The sequence below is a fragment of the Giraffa tippelskirchi genome, chromosome 2 (assembly GCF_054371585.1).
Source record: "Giraffa tippelskirchi isolate mGirTip1 chromosome 2, T2T-mGirTip1v1.2.pri, whole genome shotgun sequence".
In the NCBI taxonomy this organism is placed as follows: domain Eukaryota; kingdom Metazoa; phylum Chordata; class Mammalia; order Artiodactyla; family Giraffidae; genus Giraffa; species Giraffa tippelskirchi.
Window position 1 is genome coordinate 109,000,320 of NC_137276.1, and position 18,060 is coordinate 109,018,379.

The following is an 18,060-nucleotide window of genomic DNA, read 5'->3' on the forward strand; positions in this document are numbered from 1 at the left end:
CTGCGCTCGATGCTCCTGTCCCCACTGGCCCTCGGTGTTTTCTGGGGCTGCATGACCTTAGCTTTGTTACAAATCTTTAGCCCTTGGACAGGAGACCTGTGACATCAGAGTCCAGGATTGTCCTTCTGCCAGCTTGGAAAGAAGGTCTTCATGAAGATGAGGATGTCTGTATCAGCTAGGGCTGTGTGTGTGTGTGTGTGTGTGTGTGTGTGTGTGTGTGTGTGTGTAGAGAGAGAGAGAGAGAATTGATTTCAAGGAATTGGCTCCTGTAATTATGAAGGCCTGATGAACCCTGAATCTGCAGGGTTTGCTGGCCAGCCTTCTTGCTCAGGGGAGGTTAGGCCTTCGATGGTTCAGGATTCACCCCCTGTCCCAGTCTGATGGGGCCACTATGGTGAAATCCCACATACTGGGCAGCTAGCAAACAACAGAAACATCCTGCTCGCAGGGCTGGGGGCTGGAAGTGGTGGATCAGGTGCCTGCAGGGTCAGGTGAGGGCCCTCTCCCTGGTCTCACACTTCTCGGGTGACCTCACATGGGCGGGGGTGGGTGAGAGAGCTCCCGGGGGCCTCTTTTGTAAGGGCACTAACCCCATCTTGGGGGATTCCCTGGTAGCTCAGAGTGAGAAGAGTCTGCCTGCAATGCAGGAAATCCGAGTTGGATCTCCAGGTCGGGAAGATCCCCTGGAGAAAGAAATGGCAACTCACTCTAGTTTTCTTGCCTGGAAAATCCCATAGATGGAGGAGCCTGGCGAGCTGCAGTCTATAGGGTCTCAAAGAGTTGAACATCACTGAGCAACTTCACTTCGCTAATCCCATCTTAGGGTCACCTCATAAAGGCTCCACCTCCTAACACCATCACCTTGGAGGCCACCTTGGGTTAGGATCAACAGGTGAATTCTGGGTCACAGACAGTCAGACCACAGCGCCCACCTGCCTTGTGAAGGGTTACCTGCTTTACTCAAAGTCCACCGATTTGTCAACCTAACCCAGAAATCCTTTCACAGAAACCTCCAGGTTAACGTCTGAACAAATGTCTGGGTGCTGTAGCCAAGTCAACACTGAAATTAACCATCACAACTTCCATTCTATTTCAAAATATTTTAAAAACACCCTCCCTCTTTCTTCCACAAGCCACTATCACCACCAGCTGATCCCGAGCATGTCCCCAGTTGCAGGGTGATGCCCAGGACAAGTGGAACCTGTGTGCTTATCTGAGTCTAGATCTCTTTGGGGGGTTTTCTGGTTAATCTGGAAAGATCCCTTGTGGGTTTATCACATGTGGTTTGGAACCAGCTGTCAGGACTGCAAAGTCCTCACCAGAGCTCAGGGCAGACAGGGAACCTGCCTCCACAAGCAAGTCCCTCTGGGTTAAGGAGGACAGAGGTCACATGCTTCATGAGTGGACCTGGCCTCGGCCTCCACTCCTTCCCTTCATCCTGCCCTCCCTTTGCTGACCAAGCAGATATCCCACGCTTTGCAAAGGTTTGGGATGTTTCATGTGCCTCTCACCAGGATGGGTGGTTTTAACCATCATGACACATGGCAGTTATGACGGCATTGACTACATGTAATAATAACACAGGTGCTAGCCACATGTCCTGCTCGTCTTTCTCACACACACGCCCCAGGTCCTACAGGATAAGGTGGCACTGATGGTAAAGAACCCACCTGCCAATGCAGGAGACATAAGAGACATGGATTTGATCCCTGGGTTGGGAAGATCTCTTGAAGAAGGACATAGCAACCTGCTCCAGTATTCTTGCCTGGAGAAGCCCATGGACAGGGGAGCCTGGCAGGCTACAGTCCATAAGGTCACAAAGAGTCGGACATGACTGAACGACTTAGCACCTAGCACCACACACAAAAACACCAAAAAAGGACCTGTGATGATCATAATAAATATATTTGTAACTTCTCAACTGGACAGAAATGGTTCGAGCACCACAAGGTGCATGACAACATCTGGGTCTCGTCCACCATTAGACCCTGGGCTTCACTTCCTCCCACCAAAGATCACAGTGGGGGCAGGACTACCAGATCCAAAGGGTGATGGTGGGTCTTTAGCAACCATGGGAAACCCAAAGTTAAGCAAATAAAATAATAATTTGAAAAGGAAAATAAAGACAATGTAAGGAAAGTTGCCTTTGTTCTAGGAAAAGCCTTTTTTTTTTTTTTTTCATGGTATAATGACTCATTTATAAAGAGGAAGTGAGTTCTGTTGAAAAATACTTGAAATATTCTCTCAGGGGGAGAAAGCAATTCTTCACCAGCGTGGCCGGGCCCTGGGCAGGGGGCTTCACTCGCTGCCTGTCCTGAGCCATTAGGGAGAGTTCCTCCTGGGACACCAGAGCCAAGTGCCTGCTGTGAAGGAGAAAGGGGCTTGGTGCCCACCCGAGGACCACACAGACACCCTGGAAGCCAGGGGTGCGGCCTCGCCAGGCTCCCTGAGGTCCCTGAGATAAACACCCTTGTAAGAGCCCCCACCCTCTGTGAGTTTTTCACCCAGTGGAGGGGGGGTGACAGGTGTGTCCTGGGCAGTAGGGGACAACGGCCCCCACACCTCCCACCTCCCCCAGGGAGGAGTCCGTCCCTGGAGACGGGGGCACAGAGGGTTCCCAAGGACAAACTACTGGCCCAGCTCAGCAGGTCCCACTTTGCGTGTGGAGCGGCCACCACGGAGCAGACCCACAGAGGCAGGAGGGTGGACTCGTGGGCAAGGCTGGTCCAGCAGCATTCTGTGGCCTCCCCGTGGGTTCGACTGCACCCGAGCTGACCATGGCCACCTGCAGGCCCTGGAATGCCGGGCCAGAGGCCACTCAGCAGGGACCCTGCTCACCATGTGATGAAACCCAAGGACTCAAGGCTCCCGGACATGGCGCTGGGCACCTCACTGGACTTGGGGAATATTTCCCAGCTCACTTTGGGGGTGAAGGCCACCCCAGCTCGCCCTCGCCATCTGCAGCTCCACAGTCCAAGGGAGTCTGGGGCTGTCCAGAGGCAGCTGCCCGTCACCTGGGCAGAGAGGTCCCTACGTCCAGTGACGCAGGTCTCCCTCACTACTGAGGCAACACAGGTCTGAGGGGAAGCACCTGCTGTGTTTCTGGGGTCCAGGTGTGCCCCCAGGCCCCAATGCCTCCCTCCAGGTGCCAGAAGTGGGGGGGTATGCTGTAGATGAGGCTGGGTGACCCTCAAGTCTTCAAAAAGACAGTGTTTTAAGAACTTGCTCCACCTTGCTGCCCACCTCCCCCCACTACAGTCCTGGGTGCAGGCCTGGCGGGCACCACAACGTGAGCAGAGAGAAGGCTGGCGTGGGAGGTGGCAAAGAGAAGTTTCCAGAAACTGTCAGGAGGAAGGCACATGACTTACTGCCCTGGAAGATGCAGGCAAGACAAGGGCAAAGGCCAGATGCATGAGGTTTGGGGGAGGAGACGGCCTTCTCCTCTAGGGCCCTGGGGGGGCATGCAGCAGGGTCAGGAGGGGAGGGCAGTGTCCCTGGAGCAGTGGGGTGGCTGGGCCAGGGCTAGGGGTGTGCAGGGACAGCGAGGGGATGTTCCTGCGGATCAACAGTACTGAGAATATTCCAGGAGCAGAGGGGGGCTGTGTGTGTCTTCATGAGCACGTGTGTGTGTGTGTGTGTGTGTGTGTGTGCACGCGCGCACGTGTGTGTGAAGGCCCTAGGCAGACCTGTTTGAGGGGCTAGAAGAAGCTCAGTGTGGCCCAAAAGGGCATGGCAAAACATGAGTGAGAGTGTGGGCCTGTGTGAGTATGTGTTCTGTGTGTATATGATGAGTGTGAGCTTATGAGAGACTGGGTGTGTTCACATGGGTGTGGGGGTGTGCAGGGTGAGGCAGGTGCCCAGAGCTCGGGGACAGGGGACAGGGGCACATGCCGGGTGGCTCACGTCCAGGAGTTCGTCCAGAGGTGAGTTGCTCAGAAAGGACCAGTGTGAAAGCGGGGAGGAGGTCCCTGAAGTGCAAAGGGGGCCCACTGGCCTTGGGCGTGTCCAGAATTTGTGGGGTGCCCCGAGCTGGCCACGGAGGCTGCCTGGGCATGGCTCCCTCAGCCGCCCGGGGTTCCCTGGTGATGCGGCCACAGCCGGTGTGCTTGCAGGCCTCCAGGGACTTCACATGCACAGGGCGTACCTCTTCACAGCAGGGATGTTGCTCCACACGTGCACGGCATTCTGCACAGTCCCGCCGCGGACATCCTGGATGGTCACCCGGTCAGTCTGAGGGGTGGGAACACAGGCTGTGAGCTGGGGGCACCCATAGGCCGCAGCCACCGCGGGCGCCCTGTCTGAGCCTAGAGCACAGTCTGCAGCCCTGCTGGATGGAAGCTCTCTCAGTCGACACTGTTCACATGGCACGTCTGTTTTCTTATCAATCACCTTATAAGGATAAAACTGAGTTACTATCTTAGACCTTTTAACCGGCAGATTTTTCATTTCCAAAGGTCACATGCCCAGGGACTCCCCGTCTGCTCCACAGCAGAGGTGGATTCCGTGAAGGACAAAGAATTCCTTGATCTCTGAGCCAAGAGCTGTGTCATCTCCGGCAGATAAGAGGCTTTGCGGGCAGACAGCAGACTTCCAAAAGGGCTGATGCCTCGCGTTCCAAGGGAGCACTTGGATCCTGGGGCCACAGTCTCGCTAGAAAGGTCAGGGGAGGAGGGTCTGGGGAGCCATGGCAGGAGAAACGGGGCCAAGAGACCATCTAATCCCCGACATGCACCCCGGCAGCCTGGGCTCCACCTCCCCAGACTCAGTTCTGGGGGTGGCAGAACTGTTCTGGACATGTCGGCCTCCTCCCATGTCCACACCCCTGGTGGGGAGGAGAGCTCACAGCTGGATGTACCGTCAGGTACAGGGCAGAGACAGGCAGTCCTGTGTTTGGCACGTCTAGCTGTTCCCTGCCATCAGCAGAAATGTAGATCTACAACAAAGTGGGAGCAGTCACAGGACACACAGTGAGTTCTTCCTGCCTACTTTCAATTCGGGACTGATTCTGAGCGACCAAACATGCTCACAAAACGGTCAAGAGCCAGCATCTTTGCAGTCCTCCAGGTCTGCTGATAGCTGCTGCCCAAGTTTGGAGACTGGCTTTGGCTGGACTCAGGATCACATATTCATAGACTTTTCAATAATCAGGGAATCTTACAAGCCTGGTCCTGACTGCTCATATGTGGTGACATGTCAGTATTTAAAAATTCCAGGCTCCCTAAAAAGGAGAAATAACCACAGACACGGAAGAAAGTAAGAGAATCATGAGGACACTTTGCTCAACTCTATGAAAATGATTTTAAACTTTACTTAAATGAATGGCATTCTGGGAAAACATAACAAAGTGATCTCAGAAAAGATTGAAAATCTTATTAACAAATTAGTTTCTACAGAAGAATTGCTCCCATTTAAAACCTGGGCAACAAGGACCAATCCAGACAATTTCACCATTGTCAAATCTTTAAATATTTTTACAAAGCAAGCTTAACATTGACATCCAAACCAATAAAAATAGCACAAAGCCAAAAAAAACCTCACACGCACCTCTCTTGCATGTGTCAAAGCAAAAATCCTACATGAAATGCTGTTCATCAGAATTCAGCAATACGTCAAAAAAGCTGCACATACAATTGATTGGGTAAGTTTCAGGAATGTAAGGACAGATGACTACTAGAAAATCTATTAGCATACTCTATTGTATAAAGGGCTTCCCCGGTGGCTCAGACACTAAAGAATCTGCCTGCAATTCGAGAGACCCAGGTTTGATCCCTGGATCTGGAAAATCCCCTGGAGAAGGAAATGGCAACCCACTCTAGTATGCTTGCCTGGAAAATCCCATGGGCAGAGGAGCCTGGCAGGCTACTGTCCATGGGGTTGCAAAGAGTTGGACACAACTGAGCAACTAACACTTTCACAACAGATCTAAAGAATAAATTTAATTATCTCCATGAACATAAAAAAGAACATTTGACAGAATGCAACAATTATTCTTAATTAAAATGGATCAAAAAAGTAGAAATCAAGGGAAATGACTAGAAATTTCCTTAACATAGTGAAATTTATCAACTGTGGCCTCAAAATCAGCCTCCGCCTAGGAGAGAGACACTGGGAACATTTCTGTGAAAGTCAGGAGCCAGGCAGGCATGTCCTGCCACTACTGTGATGCAACGTGACACCAGAGGAATGCAAGAACAGCAAAATTCGAGGTACAGAATTGGAAAGCAAAAACTGTCACAGCTTGCAGAAAATCTGCTCAAACATCTAGGACGTCTACCTGAATCAACTGCAAACCACTGTCATCCACAAAGTAGTCCAATAAGGTAACAGGAGCTAAATTAATCTAGACAGATCGATAGTTTCTTGAATACAAATCAAAACCAGTAAGATACAGAATGGAAAAATCCCAACCACGTAGGAGGAAAGAAGAGCAGGACTCTTGGAGCCAAGGAAGGAAGGCAGAGAGCTGGGACACCCTGTGGGCAGGCAGGGGAAGGAGCAGCTCTGCCGTCAGAGGGGCTATGCAGACACCCTGGAGGTGAGGGGCAGCATCCCTGAAAATGGCACATGGATCCGCAACCTCTCTTCCGGAATCCACCCCACAGTCATCCCCCCTCACATCCCTGCCTCGTAGCAATGTTTTTAAGAGCAAGAGATTGGAAACCACCCAACCATGTGTTCAGGGAAACAGGTTGAAGGCAATTTTTTATGTCCATACAAATAGAACAAAACAAAAACACATAAATTAAAACAAAGAAGGAGAAAAGTGCTTTTCCAACAGAAGGATTTCCAGGGTAACAGTTGAGTGAGAAAAGCCTGTGGGCAGATTTGCAAGTTTGTGGAGATGTCCTGGAGGTGATGAGGGATCTAAAGACAAATGCAGTGGGAGTGGTGGCAACCAGGTGGCCAGGAGACATTTCCTGTCAATTTATAAACACTGGAACACAGCAGGGGGATGTCCTAAGATGAGGGGACACCCAGCCTGGCCTGGGGCTGCCCTGTGTGGGGGGCGAAGCGAGCTGGGAAGGATGGGCCAGGTCAGGCCTGGACAGAGGGTCACTGAGTCCAGAAGTGGCCTAAAGGCCAGGACTTGGGCCTGAGGACAGACAGAACAAGGCTGTTGGTTCCCCAGGATGGGTGTGAGTGTGAGTGTGTGCACATGTATGTGCATGTGTCCACACACATGTGTGTACATGTGTGTGTGCATGCATGTGTGCGGACGGAGCTGGGTGGGGGGAGAAGGACATGACCCCCAGTGGCAGCTTCTTGAATCCAGAGTGAAGCATCGGGAAGGCATCGTTGGGGCCTCAGTGGCACGACAACCCTCGCGGGCCCCGTGAATTCTGAAAAACCAGTCATCAGGGCCGGGACCTAAGTGTGCCCCCACCAAGGGGCCTTAGTGTCCCCTGGAGAAGCCCCAACTTGCACGCACCTCCAGGAAGCGAGTGGCCACATCCAGGTCCTCCTCCGTCAGCACCAGGTTGTCCACGAACATCCAGAAGAAGGGCTGGGGGCTGCCAGGCAGGGGCCTCGCATACTGCAGGATGCGGTGGAACTGGTACAGGTACCACCCTGGGGAGGGGGCATCCAGGTGAGTCTGGGCTCCACCGACTGGGAGGGACCCAGGACAGGAGGGCGGGGCTCTGGCGGGAGTGGGGAGGGGAGACCTCAGCTGCGTTGTGGCCGCCTGCCCCCCAGCAGCCTGGAGGGCACAGATGTGCCTGGCACTAAGATAGCACAGGTGTGAGTGGCTGGGTAAGGCCCCTGAGGGACACACAGCCAAGCAGATGGGGTGGGAGGGGCGTCAGGCCGCCCTGGGGTGACAGACCCGCTCTTGTTGTGGTTGTGGTGATGGATCCACAGGGTACATACTTCAAAAACCACCAGGACGTGATCACTGAATACGGACAGTGATACATGTCTCTGATGCCCCAGTAGTTTTTTTTAAGTTGCAGACAATTTGCAATTCCTGCCCTCCCTGAAGAGTGCTGGGGTGTGTGGGAGGGGGTGGGGGACAAGAGGCCCCGGAGTCCCAGCAGATGGCAGTCTCTTACCTGGGGGGTGGTCACAGGTGTGGCCCAGGGTGGGCGTGGAGCCATAGGTGAGGTCGAAGGGGCCCCACTCGTCTACCTGCAGGAGGACAGGGATGGCTCAGGAAGGGAGAGGGGTTCCTGGGTCGGGTACCTTGTTTGTCTAATCATGTGATTCAGGCTGACCCTCATGGAAGGGGTGGCGGGGCAGTGAAACCCACTGGGTCAGACCCGCCCTCTGTAAGTCAGGGGGTGCGGGGAACCTCACTACCTCCATCTGGAGGAGGCGGCCCTGGAATCTGAGTACCATGATTCCTTTGCGCCCTCAAAGACTCTCCCGGGAGGTTGACACACAGGCCCCCCAAATTCATGTGTATTTCCTGTGTAGCTGGAAAATACACATCGAGCCCCTGATGGGTCAGTGGATATTGGGAGCATGAGCTGCTCCTGCCCCTGCAGCAACAGGCCACCCCAAGGCCCCCCAACCCGCCTGGGCGGCCCCCACCCCATGGGGCCCCCAACCCTCCTGAGTGGAGGATGTGCTTTCACCATCAGGGACCCAAGTGCCCCTCCCACATGACCCAGGGCCCTGGTTAGAGATACTGGCCCAAGCTATTCTTAAAAAGAAAATAAATGAGACCCAAACACTGGATGCCTGGTTCAAACACTGGATGCCTGGTTCTATGACAGCAACCCGTCCAGAGCAGACTTGGCTTCCCTGGACCCTCACCCAATCGGTGGACAGAAGCCCGCATCAGACGCCAGCTCCCCACCTCGCCAGCTCTGCCTCTGCCCCTGCCCCTGACTAGGCCCACTCCTGGCACTCTGTAGCAGGGGCTCTATCCAGGGGCTCTACTGCAGGCTGCAGACTGGGATGAGTACAGAGGGGTGTCTGGAGGGGAGGAGGCAAGGGGGCTAGAAGAGGTGAGCTTGAGCTGGGGGGCCAGTCTGCAGGCTCGTGGCTACTGTGACAACCCAGGAAATGCCGTGAAGGAAGCAAGGTCTTGCAGGGACATCCTGTTCTCCCCAAGAGTCCGCCAGCAAGCACTCTGAATCCCCTGAGACCCACAGACATGGATAGCCAGAGGTGGCCGTAAAGACATGGGAGCAGGTGGCAGCTGGATGCCCCATCTCCAGGGCGGTGGCACTGCAGGAAGGCCTGGGTCATGAACCTCATGAAAAGGACTGGATGCTTGGGGAACCAAGCGATGATGACACATATGGGAGTCACTGTCACCACTGAGACTCAGAGCTCATATGGGAGGGGTCTAGACCCTCCACTGCACCAGCAAGAGCCCCTCCATGTCTGCTCTGTCCTGCAGCTCTGCTGCTTGAGGGGGAGGCCTCATATCACTGTCCAGCCCTGCCAGGACCATCCTGCCTTTCAAAGGAGGACCTGGCCTGGGGAGCCTAGGACGAGTGTGATGACCAGAAGCACTCCAGAAGCGCTCCCTGGTAGGACATCTGATGGGGCCAGTGGGGTGAGAAGACACTGTTCTGGGCTTCAAGGCAGGGCAGACCCCAGGGAGATGAACCGGTTGGTGGGGAGTCTCCAGGCTCAGCCAGAGAGGAGGGCTGGCCCCCGGGACGCACCCTTGGGTCAGACCAGGATGGGAAGGAGTGGAGCTATAAGGCTCTGGCTGGCACCCTGGGGGCAGAGTGGACCCCCTACACTGGCTGTTTCCTTGCTGCCACCTACAATGGCCAGTGCTCCGGCCCCTCAGGCCCTGTGCCTGGGGTGGCTGGGCTCTAGGGACAATGGGCTTTAATCCTGATGTGAGGGGCTGTGTGGGCCTCGGGCGAGGGCCCAGGTCCTCCTGCGGAGGACCCCGGAGGAGGCTTCCCATCCCTTTCCCACCCCAGGACGCTCCTGATGGAGCTGGCTGAGCCACTTTTAGGCCCTCCCTCCCAGACCATGTTCAGGACAGCAGGAGCAGGCAGCGTGGGGGCCACAAAGACGCCCCTCTCGTCTCCCCCATTATGGGGGCGATCCCCATGAGAGGCCCCCCAGGTTGGCCCTGCAGGGGGCAAAGCATGGGGCTGCCCCTCCCCCTCTTTCTGCCTGGTCCCCTGTCCCCTTCCCCCCAGTCTGCTCTCACCAGGGGCCTGGAGAAGCTGAGTCTGCCCTTACCGGGGCTCTGGAGGAGCTGGCAGTACTTACGTCCCTCCTCACTACGTTGGTGACGTCATCCAAATGTTTCAATCTTCCTGGCTTAGAACCATCTTCCAAAAAGCCCAGACTCGTCAGTTCTGGGTGGGGAGCCGAGAGGACACAGAGGGCTGGTGTTGGGTTTTGACCCGACATGGAATCAAAGGCCAACAGCTGATCAGAAAGTATGGCTATCATATAGCAAGCAGACTTTATCTTTCCAGCGACATGACGGGGTGAGCAAGCACTGATTTCAGAAAATCAAGCAACGTGTTGCAAAACCAGCACTCCAGGCTGCAGTGCCACTCTCTGGGTTAGGAAACCACTGGGTGGTGGCAAGGCATGCTGATGTCACCTGGTCAGGCTGGGTGACAGGGCTGGGCTGCAGGAGAGCGTGCAGCTGAGGCACTGGAAGACGAGCCCAGAAAGGATCTCGCAAACTAAATAACTCACTGTCTGGGCAGGGACTGGAAGGCTGAGTGGCCGTGGGCTGCGACTCCTGGGTTCCTTCAGGGGAAGCCATGCCTACTCTGTGTGTCTCGGCCCCCAGATCCTTAACACGGATGTGCACGGGGCCACTGTGATCACACTACCAGGCACTCAGGGAGCGCCAGAAGCAGGGCAGATGGCCCCATTCCACTTGGCCAGAGACTAACAGAGGTATTTTCACTGATTCCTCTTACATCTGCTGGGCCCACAAGAATCCACAGGATTTCCAAAGGTACCGGCAGGTGGGGGTCTGCTCGGGGTCCGCAGGCACAGGACACCCAGGCAAGGCTAGAATGCAGCATGTGACCGTATGGGTGATGGGGGCATCTGGGTAGAGATGGAGGGTGCAGCGAGCCCGGCAAGGGGTGGGGCAGGTAAGGGTACCAGGTGTATGGAGGTGTGTGAGGTTCAGTGGCTCTGGGCAGGGCTGTCCTAGCAGAGAGCTGGCCTTCATTGTGGCGTTTCACACCCACCATCTTGCTATGTGAATTTTCTTTCCAAGGCAGCCCAGCTGAAGGAAGGAGCCCCAGGTGCTCCTGCACAGCTGCAGCCCTCGCCTCCTTGAAGCGGCCCTCAGGCCATCCTCTTGCCCAGCCCCCAGTCCCAGACATGCAGTGAGTGTGATGCTGGGGACCTTCGCACCCCCGCCCTTGTTGCACACACCCTGGGTCCCCTGTGAGTCTCGCTCCAAGCAGACCCTTCTTCTAGCATGAGTCCTCAGGTGTCACTGCACCCACCTTTCTTGATTTCCCCAAAAAGGGACAGCACCCGGATGGGCTCTCTCTTCCACACAGGCACAGTTTTGTACATCTCAAGGGGACTCTCCTATTTATTAAAAAAACCCAGAACATTCTGATGACTACCTAGTCTTAGAGCCCATGAGTGTCAAGACAAGTTCTTTCAGGCCTTGCACATCTGCTGAGGGGGCTGGCCCTGCCTTGACCGCACTGACCCCCAGGCCTTCATGAAGATCCAGCCCATCCCCCAGGCTGAGGCTCTTGCCCTCCCCCACCAACCGCATCTCCAGCAAAGGGGAGGCAGGTGCTCGGGAATTCATTGCTTGTGAAAGGAGATAACTCTATCCCTAGAGAAACCACTTGCCTGTATTTCATGGGAGGAGTCTCTGACCTGGGGCCCTCTGAACACCCATGGCCATGGGAGACACTGGATCCCTCTCTGTCCCCTCTGCAGGCTCTGAACCCAGGCCCCAAGTCACCTGGCACCACTTGTGAAGGCTACCAGCACAGGGCCTCTCCCAGGCCAGGACTGAGCCAGCACCCATGTCTCCGTGTGAAGGGGCCGGGCTGAGGACAGGAGCTGAGAAGGTGTCTGGTAACACCCACCCTCCCGTGCAGGGCACCAGCTGGCAGAGATGTGGTGGATCTATCCAGGAAACAAGCACTCCCGAGCTCCCGACCCCCGGGAGGCTTCCTGGCTTCCTATGAGCATGACATCAAGCTGTGGATGGATGACCAGGCCTGAGCAGAGGTGCTGCCTGCAAGCAGTGGAGGGTGGGGGTCCCAGGAGACCCCGAGCCCAGGACTGGAGCAGGTGGACGGCACCCAATGCAAGCAAAAAGTGAAGCAGTGGGAGAGGGCAGGCAGTCCTGGGCTTCCTGGGGGCGTGGGGAGGGCAGGGCATATCTGGTGCAGGCGCAGCCCTGACAGACACTTGGGGACACACGTCCTCGTTCCCCGTGGCAGCTGCAGGAGCCACGCCTCCTTCCCCCTACTCCCCTGGGGCAGTAACAGTGGTTCAGAGTATCCACCCCTTCTCCCTTGGATGAGAAACCCCTCCTGCAGTTTGCTGGCTTGGGCTTTTACACAGAGATGGGTGGCTTCTGCCACAAGATGGACCTAAAGAAGGCTCTACTGGGAAGGCAGGCGCCTGGTTTCGAAAAGCACCCTGAAGGCACCTGCTCCATCCACTGTCAGGGAGCGCAGGGTGGTGAGGCCACCACGTGCCCCTATGGTTGGCCCAGCAATGCCAGGTGTGCAGCGACTCCCCAGAATCGGCCGGCCTCGAACAGCAGAGAAGGAATCTGAGGCTCCAGGCTGCCCTGGTCAGTGCCTGCCCTGCCCCGTGACTCAGCCCCCACCCCCCCATGTGTCTCTATCCCACTCCTTCCTGTTAGATGACACCAATCACTGCATTTCAGTTCAGTTCAGTTCAGTCGCTCAGTCGTGTCCGACTCTTTGCGACCTCATGAATTGCAGCATGCCAGGCCTCTCTGTCCATCACCAACTCCCGGAGTCTACACAAACCCATGTCCATCGAATTGGTGATGCCATCCAACCATCTCATCCTCTGTCGTCCCCTTCTTCTCCCGCCCCCAATCCTACCCAGCATCAGGGTCTTTTCCAATGAGTCAACCCTTCGCATGAGGTGGCCAAAGTATTGGAGCTTCAGCTTCAACATCAGATCTTCCAATGAACACCCAGGATTGATCTCCTTTAGGATGGACTGGTTGGATCTCCTTGCAGTCCAAGGGACTCTCAAGAGTCTTCTCCAACACCACAGTTCAAAAGCATCAATTCTTCGGTACTCAGCCTTCTTCACCGTTCAACTCTCACATCCATACATGACCACTGGAAAAACCATAGCCTTGACTAGACGGACTTTTGTTGGCAAAGTAATGTCTCTGCTCTTAAATATGCTATCTAGGTTGGCCATAACTTTCCTTCCAAGGAGTAAGTGTCTTTTAATTTCATGGCTGCAGTCACCATCTGCAGTGATTCTGGAGCCCCAAAACATAAAGTCTGACACTGTTTCCACTGTTTCCCCATCTATTTCCCATGAAGTCATGGGACTGGATGCCATGATCTTAGTTTTCTGAACGTTGAGCTTTAAGCCAACTTTTTCACTCTCCTCTTTCACTTTCATCAAGAGGCTCTTTAGTTCTTTTTCCCTTTCTGCCATAAGGGTGGTGTCATCTGCGTATCTGAGGTTATTGATTTTTCTCCTGGCAATCTTGATTCCAGCTTGTGTTTCTTCCAGCCCAGAGTTTCTCATGATGTACTCTGCATATAAGTTAAATAAGCAGGGTGACAATATACAGCCTTGATGTACTCCTTCTCTTATTTGGAACCAGTCTGTTGTTCCATGTCCAGTTCTATCTGTTGCTTCCTGACCTGCATGCAGGTTTCTCAAGAGACAGGTCAGATGGTCTGGTATTCCCATCTCTTTCAGAATTTTCCACAGTTTATTGTGATCCACACAAAGGCTTTGGCATAGTCAATAAAGCAGAAATTGATGTTTTTCTGGAACTCTCTTGCTTTTTCACTGCATTTCATGTCACCCCAATCCAGGATGACCTCACCTCAAGATCCTTCTCTAAACTACGCCTGCGAAGACCTTATTTCCAAAATAGGTCACGTTCACAGGTACTGGAGGTTAGGACTTGGGTGTATCTTTGAGGAACAGAGCTCAAACTACTGCGATGAGCCCACCCTACTGCGATGAGCCCACACTCCTGCCTAGCTCATGGCCCTGGCCTTGATCCCAGAGAGGACCCATGTCTGTGCCAGCTGTCCGGGCTGGACTAGGAGATCTTGCCCAGGTGTTTGCTCCCCCTTGCTGAGCTCAGAGGCCCATGTTTTTTGGGCCCTCTCCTACCTCCTACAAATGGCTGGTTCCCAGGCTTGGGAGAAACAAAGCTACTGCACTAAAGGGATTTGTGGAAGACAGACATCTAGCGGACACTGCTATCAAAGAGGAAGATGAGAAAAGTGCATTTGCTCAAAAGCCTTTAACTTCATCACAGAAGCAGAGCGGATGGGCGTTTTGCAACCAGCCGCCGGAGGAAATGAGCCAAGTTAGGGCCCTGTTTGCCAGTTCTGTCCTCCAGCCCCAACTGCCACTCACCGCCTCCCGGTCATAGAAGGCCTTCAGCCACGCCCGCCACTTCCTCCTCCTCTGCAGCAGCCCGCTCTGGGGGAAGGGCAGGCAAAGGAAGCAGACCCAGTTGCTCATGGCGTGAACCTTCCCCGAGGTCCCGGGGCCAACCAGGGTGTCGACGCATTCGAAACAGTAGCATCTGGAGTCAAACAGAAAACCACAGCGGCAGAAATGACGCTGCCTCATCACCAGGTGAAACCCCGATGGTCCAGCATGTAGCAGAGAGCCTGCTCCTTGTTCTGGAGTGAGTGAAAAGACAGGTGGAAAGACAAAGCCAGCAGGGTAGGGAGACAAGGCTGTGGCTGAGGGAGGGGGCCAGTCCCTCTCAGGGACCTAGAACCACAGGGCCCCAGTCATCCGCAGAGGACGGGGGGACCTGTGGACAGGGGCAGATTTTCAAGACTCCCCTACGCCAGCTGTTCTCCTCCAAACTTCAGCATCTAAGAAAGCAGACGAGATCTCCCCATGAACTCAAGTGCAGGAGCACCCACTGAGGGGACGGGGGGCAGGTGTGGGGTGGGAGCTGTAAATACAAGGGTGGCCCAGAAGGGCTGGAGGGAGGGACTGCAAGTAAAGCTCAGGTGGGTACATAGCAGGGAAGAATGAAGGCACCCGCCTGACCCTGGACATGTGGGTGTCCTGCCACTGTCCTACTTAACCATCGAGGGAGCAGCTATGTCTTGGCGATAAAAACAGAAGAAAAATCACAAGCACACAGCTTCTGACACCCCCTCCCATAGGTCAAGCGTACATGCGTGCTAAGTCACTTCAGTCGTGTCCGACTCTTTGTGACCCCACAGATCATAGCCTGCCAGGCTCCTCTGTGTGTGGGATTCTCCAGACAAGTATACTGGAGTGGGTTGCCATGCCCTTCTCCAGGGGATCTTCCCCACCCAGGGATCGAACCAGCATCTCTTACGTCTCTTTCACAGGCAGACAGGCTCTTGACTACTAGCGCCACCTGGGAAGCCCCTCCCATAGGTCAAGGCTCTTCAGCACATGAAATATTTGAGATGGAAATTGAAAGCTTTGGAACAGGCCTCCTTTGGGGAGTGGGGTGGGAAAGTCCCCTGCACTCCGGGATGCAGAGCCCAGAAGGATGGGCGTTCCCCAGGTTTAAGGGCAGCAGTCCTTCATGACTCCAGATCCCCGGCGCCCCTGGCCTCACCGGGTGCAGTCGGGATTCTCACAGATGAGTAGCGTCTCCCCGGCGCAGCAGATGGAGCAGTAGGACTGGTACCCGTCATCGTCGTACAGGAAGAGGCACTCCAGGAACTTGTCCTTGGCAAGAGCAAAGCCAGGCTGCCCAGTCTGCCCTGAGGCAGCCACAAAGCCACCATCGCCTCCCTGCTTACCTTGCACAGAGCACACATCCCCCCCTCAAACAGAGGGTGCTGTGTGTGCACCTGGAGACTTCCACAGCAGATACACACATCTGAGGCAGAAACCCACAGTCAATGTGCGTCATGACACCGCCAGACAGAGCAACAGACTTAGCAACAACAGAAAAAGTGCAAGACCTATACACTGAAAACCACAAACTGCTCTTGAAAGAAAGTTCAAACAGATGGGAGGGCATCCCGTGTTGGTGGACCAGAAGACTAACGAGTGTTAAAACGCTATGTGTACTCAGTCACTCAGTTGTGTCTGACTCTTTGCGACCCCACAGACTGTAGCCCACCAGGCTCCTCTGTCCAGGGGATTTCCCAGGCAAAAATACTGGAGTGGGTTGCCATTTCCTTCTCCAGGGGATCTTCCCGACCCACAGATCAAACCCACATCTCCTGCATTGGCAGGCAGATTCTTTACCACTGAGCTACCAGGGAAGCCCATTAAAATGGCAAGCCTCCCCAAATTGGTCTACAGATCTTTCTCAAAATTCCAGCTGTTTTTTTTTTTTCTTTTTCTTTTTTTTTTGCAGAAATTGCTATCCATGATCAAAAAATTCATGTGTAAATGCAGGGGATCCAGGCTAGGCAAACCCATAGAGAAAAAAGGTAGATTTGTGGTTGCCTAGAGTTGAAAGAGGGGCGGGATGAGGAAGGAGTTACTGTGGGTACCAGTTTCTTGTGTAGGTGATGAAAATGCACTAAAATTAGATTGTAGTGGTGGTGGCACATTATGTAAGATTATACTAAAAGACACTGAAGCGTACACCTTCAATGACGGGTCAGGGTCCTTAGGGCAGGTGGAGGGGGTACAAGCTGGGCACCAGTGGTGTCCACTGCCCTCCTCCAGGGATGGACAACTGAGTGAGGCTGCAAGCCCTTCCTGAGAGGGCTGACATCTCTTCACCTGGGCAGGTGTGTGATGCTCACCTTCTATGTCTCGCTGGTTGACCTTGACTTCATATGCAATAAGATCTGGAAAAGAAAAGACGCAGTCCCTGCCTCTGCCTGTTTCCTACATCAAACAGGTCAAGAGATGAGCCTCAAAGTCGATCTTTTGAAGTCACAGGAGCCAGAGGGCCAGCATCACCCTCCTACCTCCACCTTTCACGGTGACATTTAAACATCCAAGCTGATCGCCGGGGTGGGGGAGGCTTGGCATGGGGCCCTCCTGCTCCTGAGTGACGCGTGATTATTCCAGAAGCTGGGAACCCTGGACAGTGCTCAGGCCTCGAGTTGGCATCCCAAGTGATGGGCCCAGTACTCAAATGAACCCTCACCTCTGCGGGGTCCGGGTGATGGTGGGGACGACAGCTCGCTGGAACCCACCAGGGTGACGTCCAGATTGTGCTCCGCCTCTGGGTCTGGGACTAGTGTAGCAGCCAAGGGGACACCAAACCAGGAGACAGGACAGACAGCGGAGAGCGAGAAAGTGCTCCATTAGCCTCTCGGAGCCTCGGAACCCTAGTTCAGCCCCTACCCACCTCTCACAGTGACACTCACCCCTCCCAACCCAGGGCGGAGATGGTGTCGAGGGGCAGGAATACCGGTAGTGAGTGCCAGCCTCGAGGGGGAATTCAGGGATTGCCCATCAGGTGGGCCACTTGGGCCTCAGAGGGCCTGAGGTCCTCTGTGGCACCTCCTCGGTCTGCATCCCCCCAGCTGAGGGCCCCTCAGCCACCCCATGTTCCTGCCACCCCAGGGTCTCCCAGACCCCACCCAGCCTTGGTCTCTCTCAAGAACCCTTGAAGGCAGGGGGGCTACTGAGAAGAAGAAAGAGCCTCACGGATTTCACATGGCTGGGGCCATTGCTCCCCATCCAGCGGCAGGGCTGGGTCAGGGTCCGAGCCATCCAGGGTCTCCAGGTTCAGGGTCCCGGGGGAGGAAAGGGCCATGGAATCTGGGAAGGGACCTCTTCCAGAATCAGCAGGAAACCAGGGGTGGGGGGTGCAGGATAACGTATGGATGGGGGCGGGCGAGGGCGGGGACACCTCAGTGCCACTGAGTGTTGGGTGGAAGGGTGGAGGACTCCTTTGGGGGTGGGGGATTAGGGAGTCCCGGGAGGGGGAGGGGGAGGAGAGTCCTCACAGTGGGGAGGGATGAGAAGACC

General features: G+C 54.9%; 1 protein-coding gene across 1 annotated transcript; it reads right to left on the reverse strand.

Moving 5' to 3' along the window:
* Positions 1-1,884: 1,884 nt before the first annotated feature.
* Positions 1,885-17,845, reverse strand: DNMT3L (DNA methyltransferase 3 like). Its single transcript, XM_081573639.1, has 12 exons — positions 17,737-17,845; positions 17,231-17,320; positions 16,881-16,925; positions 15,918-15,997; positions 15,731-15,843; positions 14,530-14,701; positions 11,403-11,490; positions 10,189-10,277; positions 8,052-8,127; positions 7,430-7,569; positions 4,145-4,230; positions 1,885-2,363 (listed from the first exon to the last, which is right to left on the reverse strand). The coding sequence occupies exons 1-12, from the start codon at positions 17,843-17,845 to the stop codon at positions 2,198-2,200; spliced, it is 1,254 nt and encodes a 417-aa protein (XP_081429765.1). The 3' UTR covers positions 1,885-2,197.
* Between the last annotated feature and the right edge of the window lie 215 nt (positions 17,846-18,060).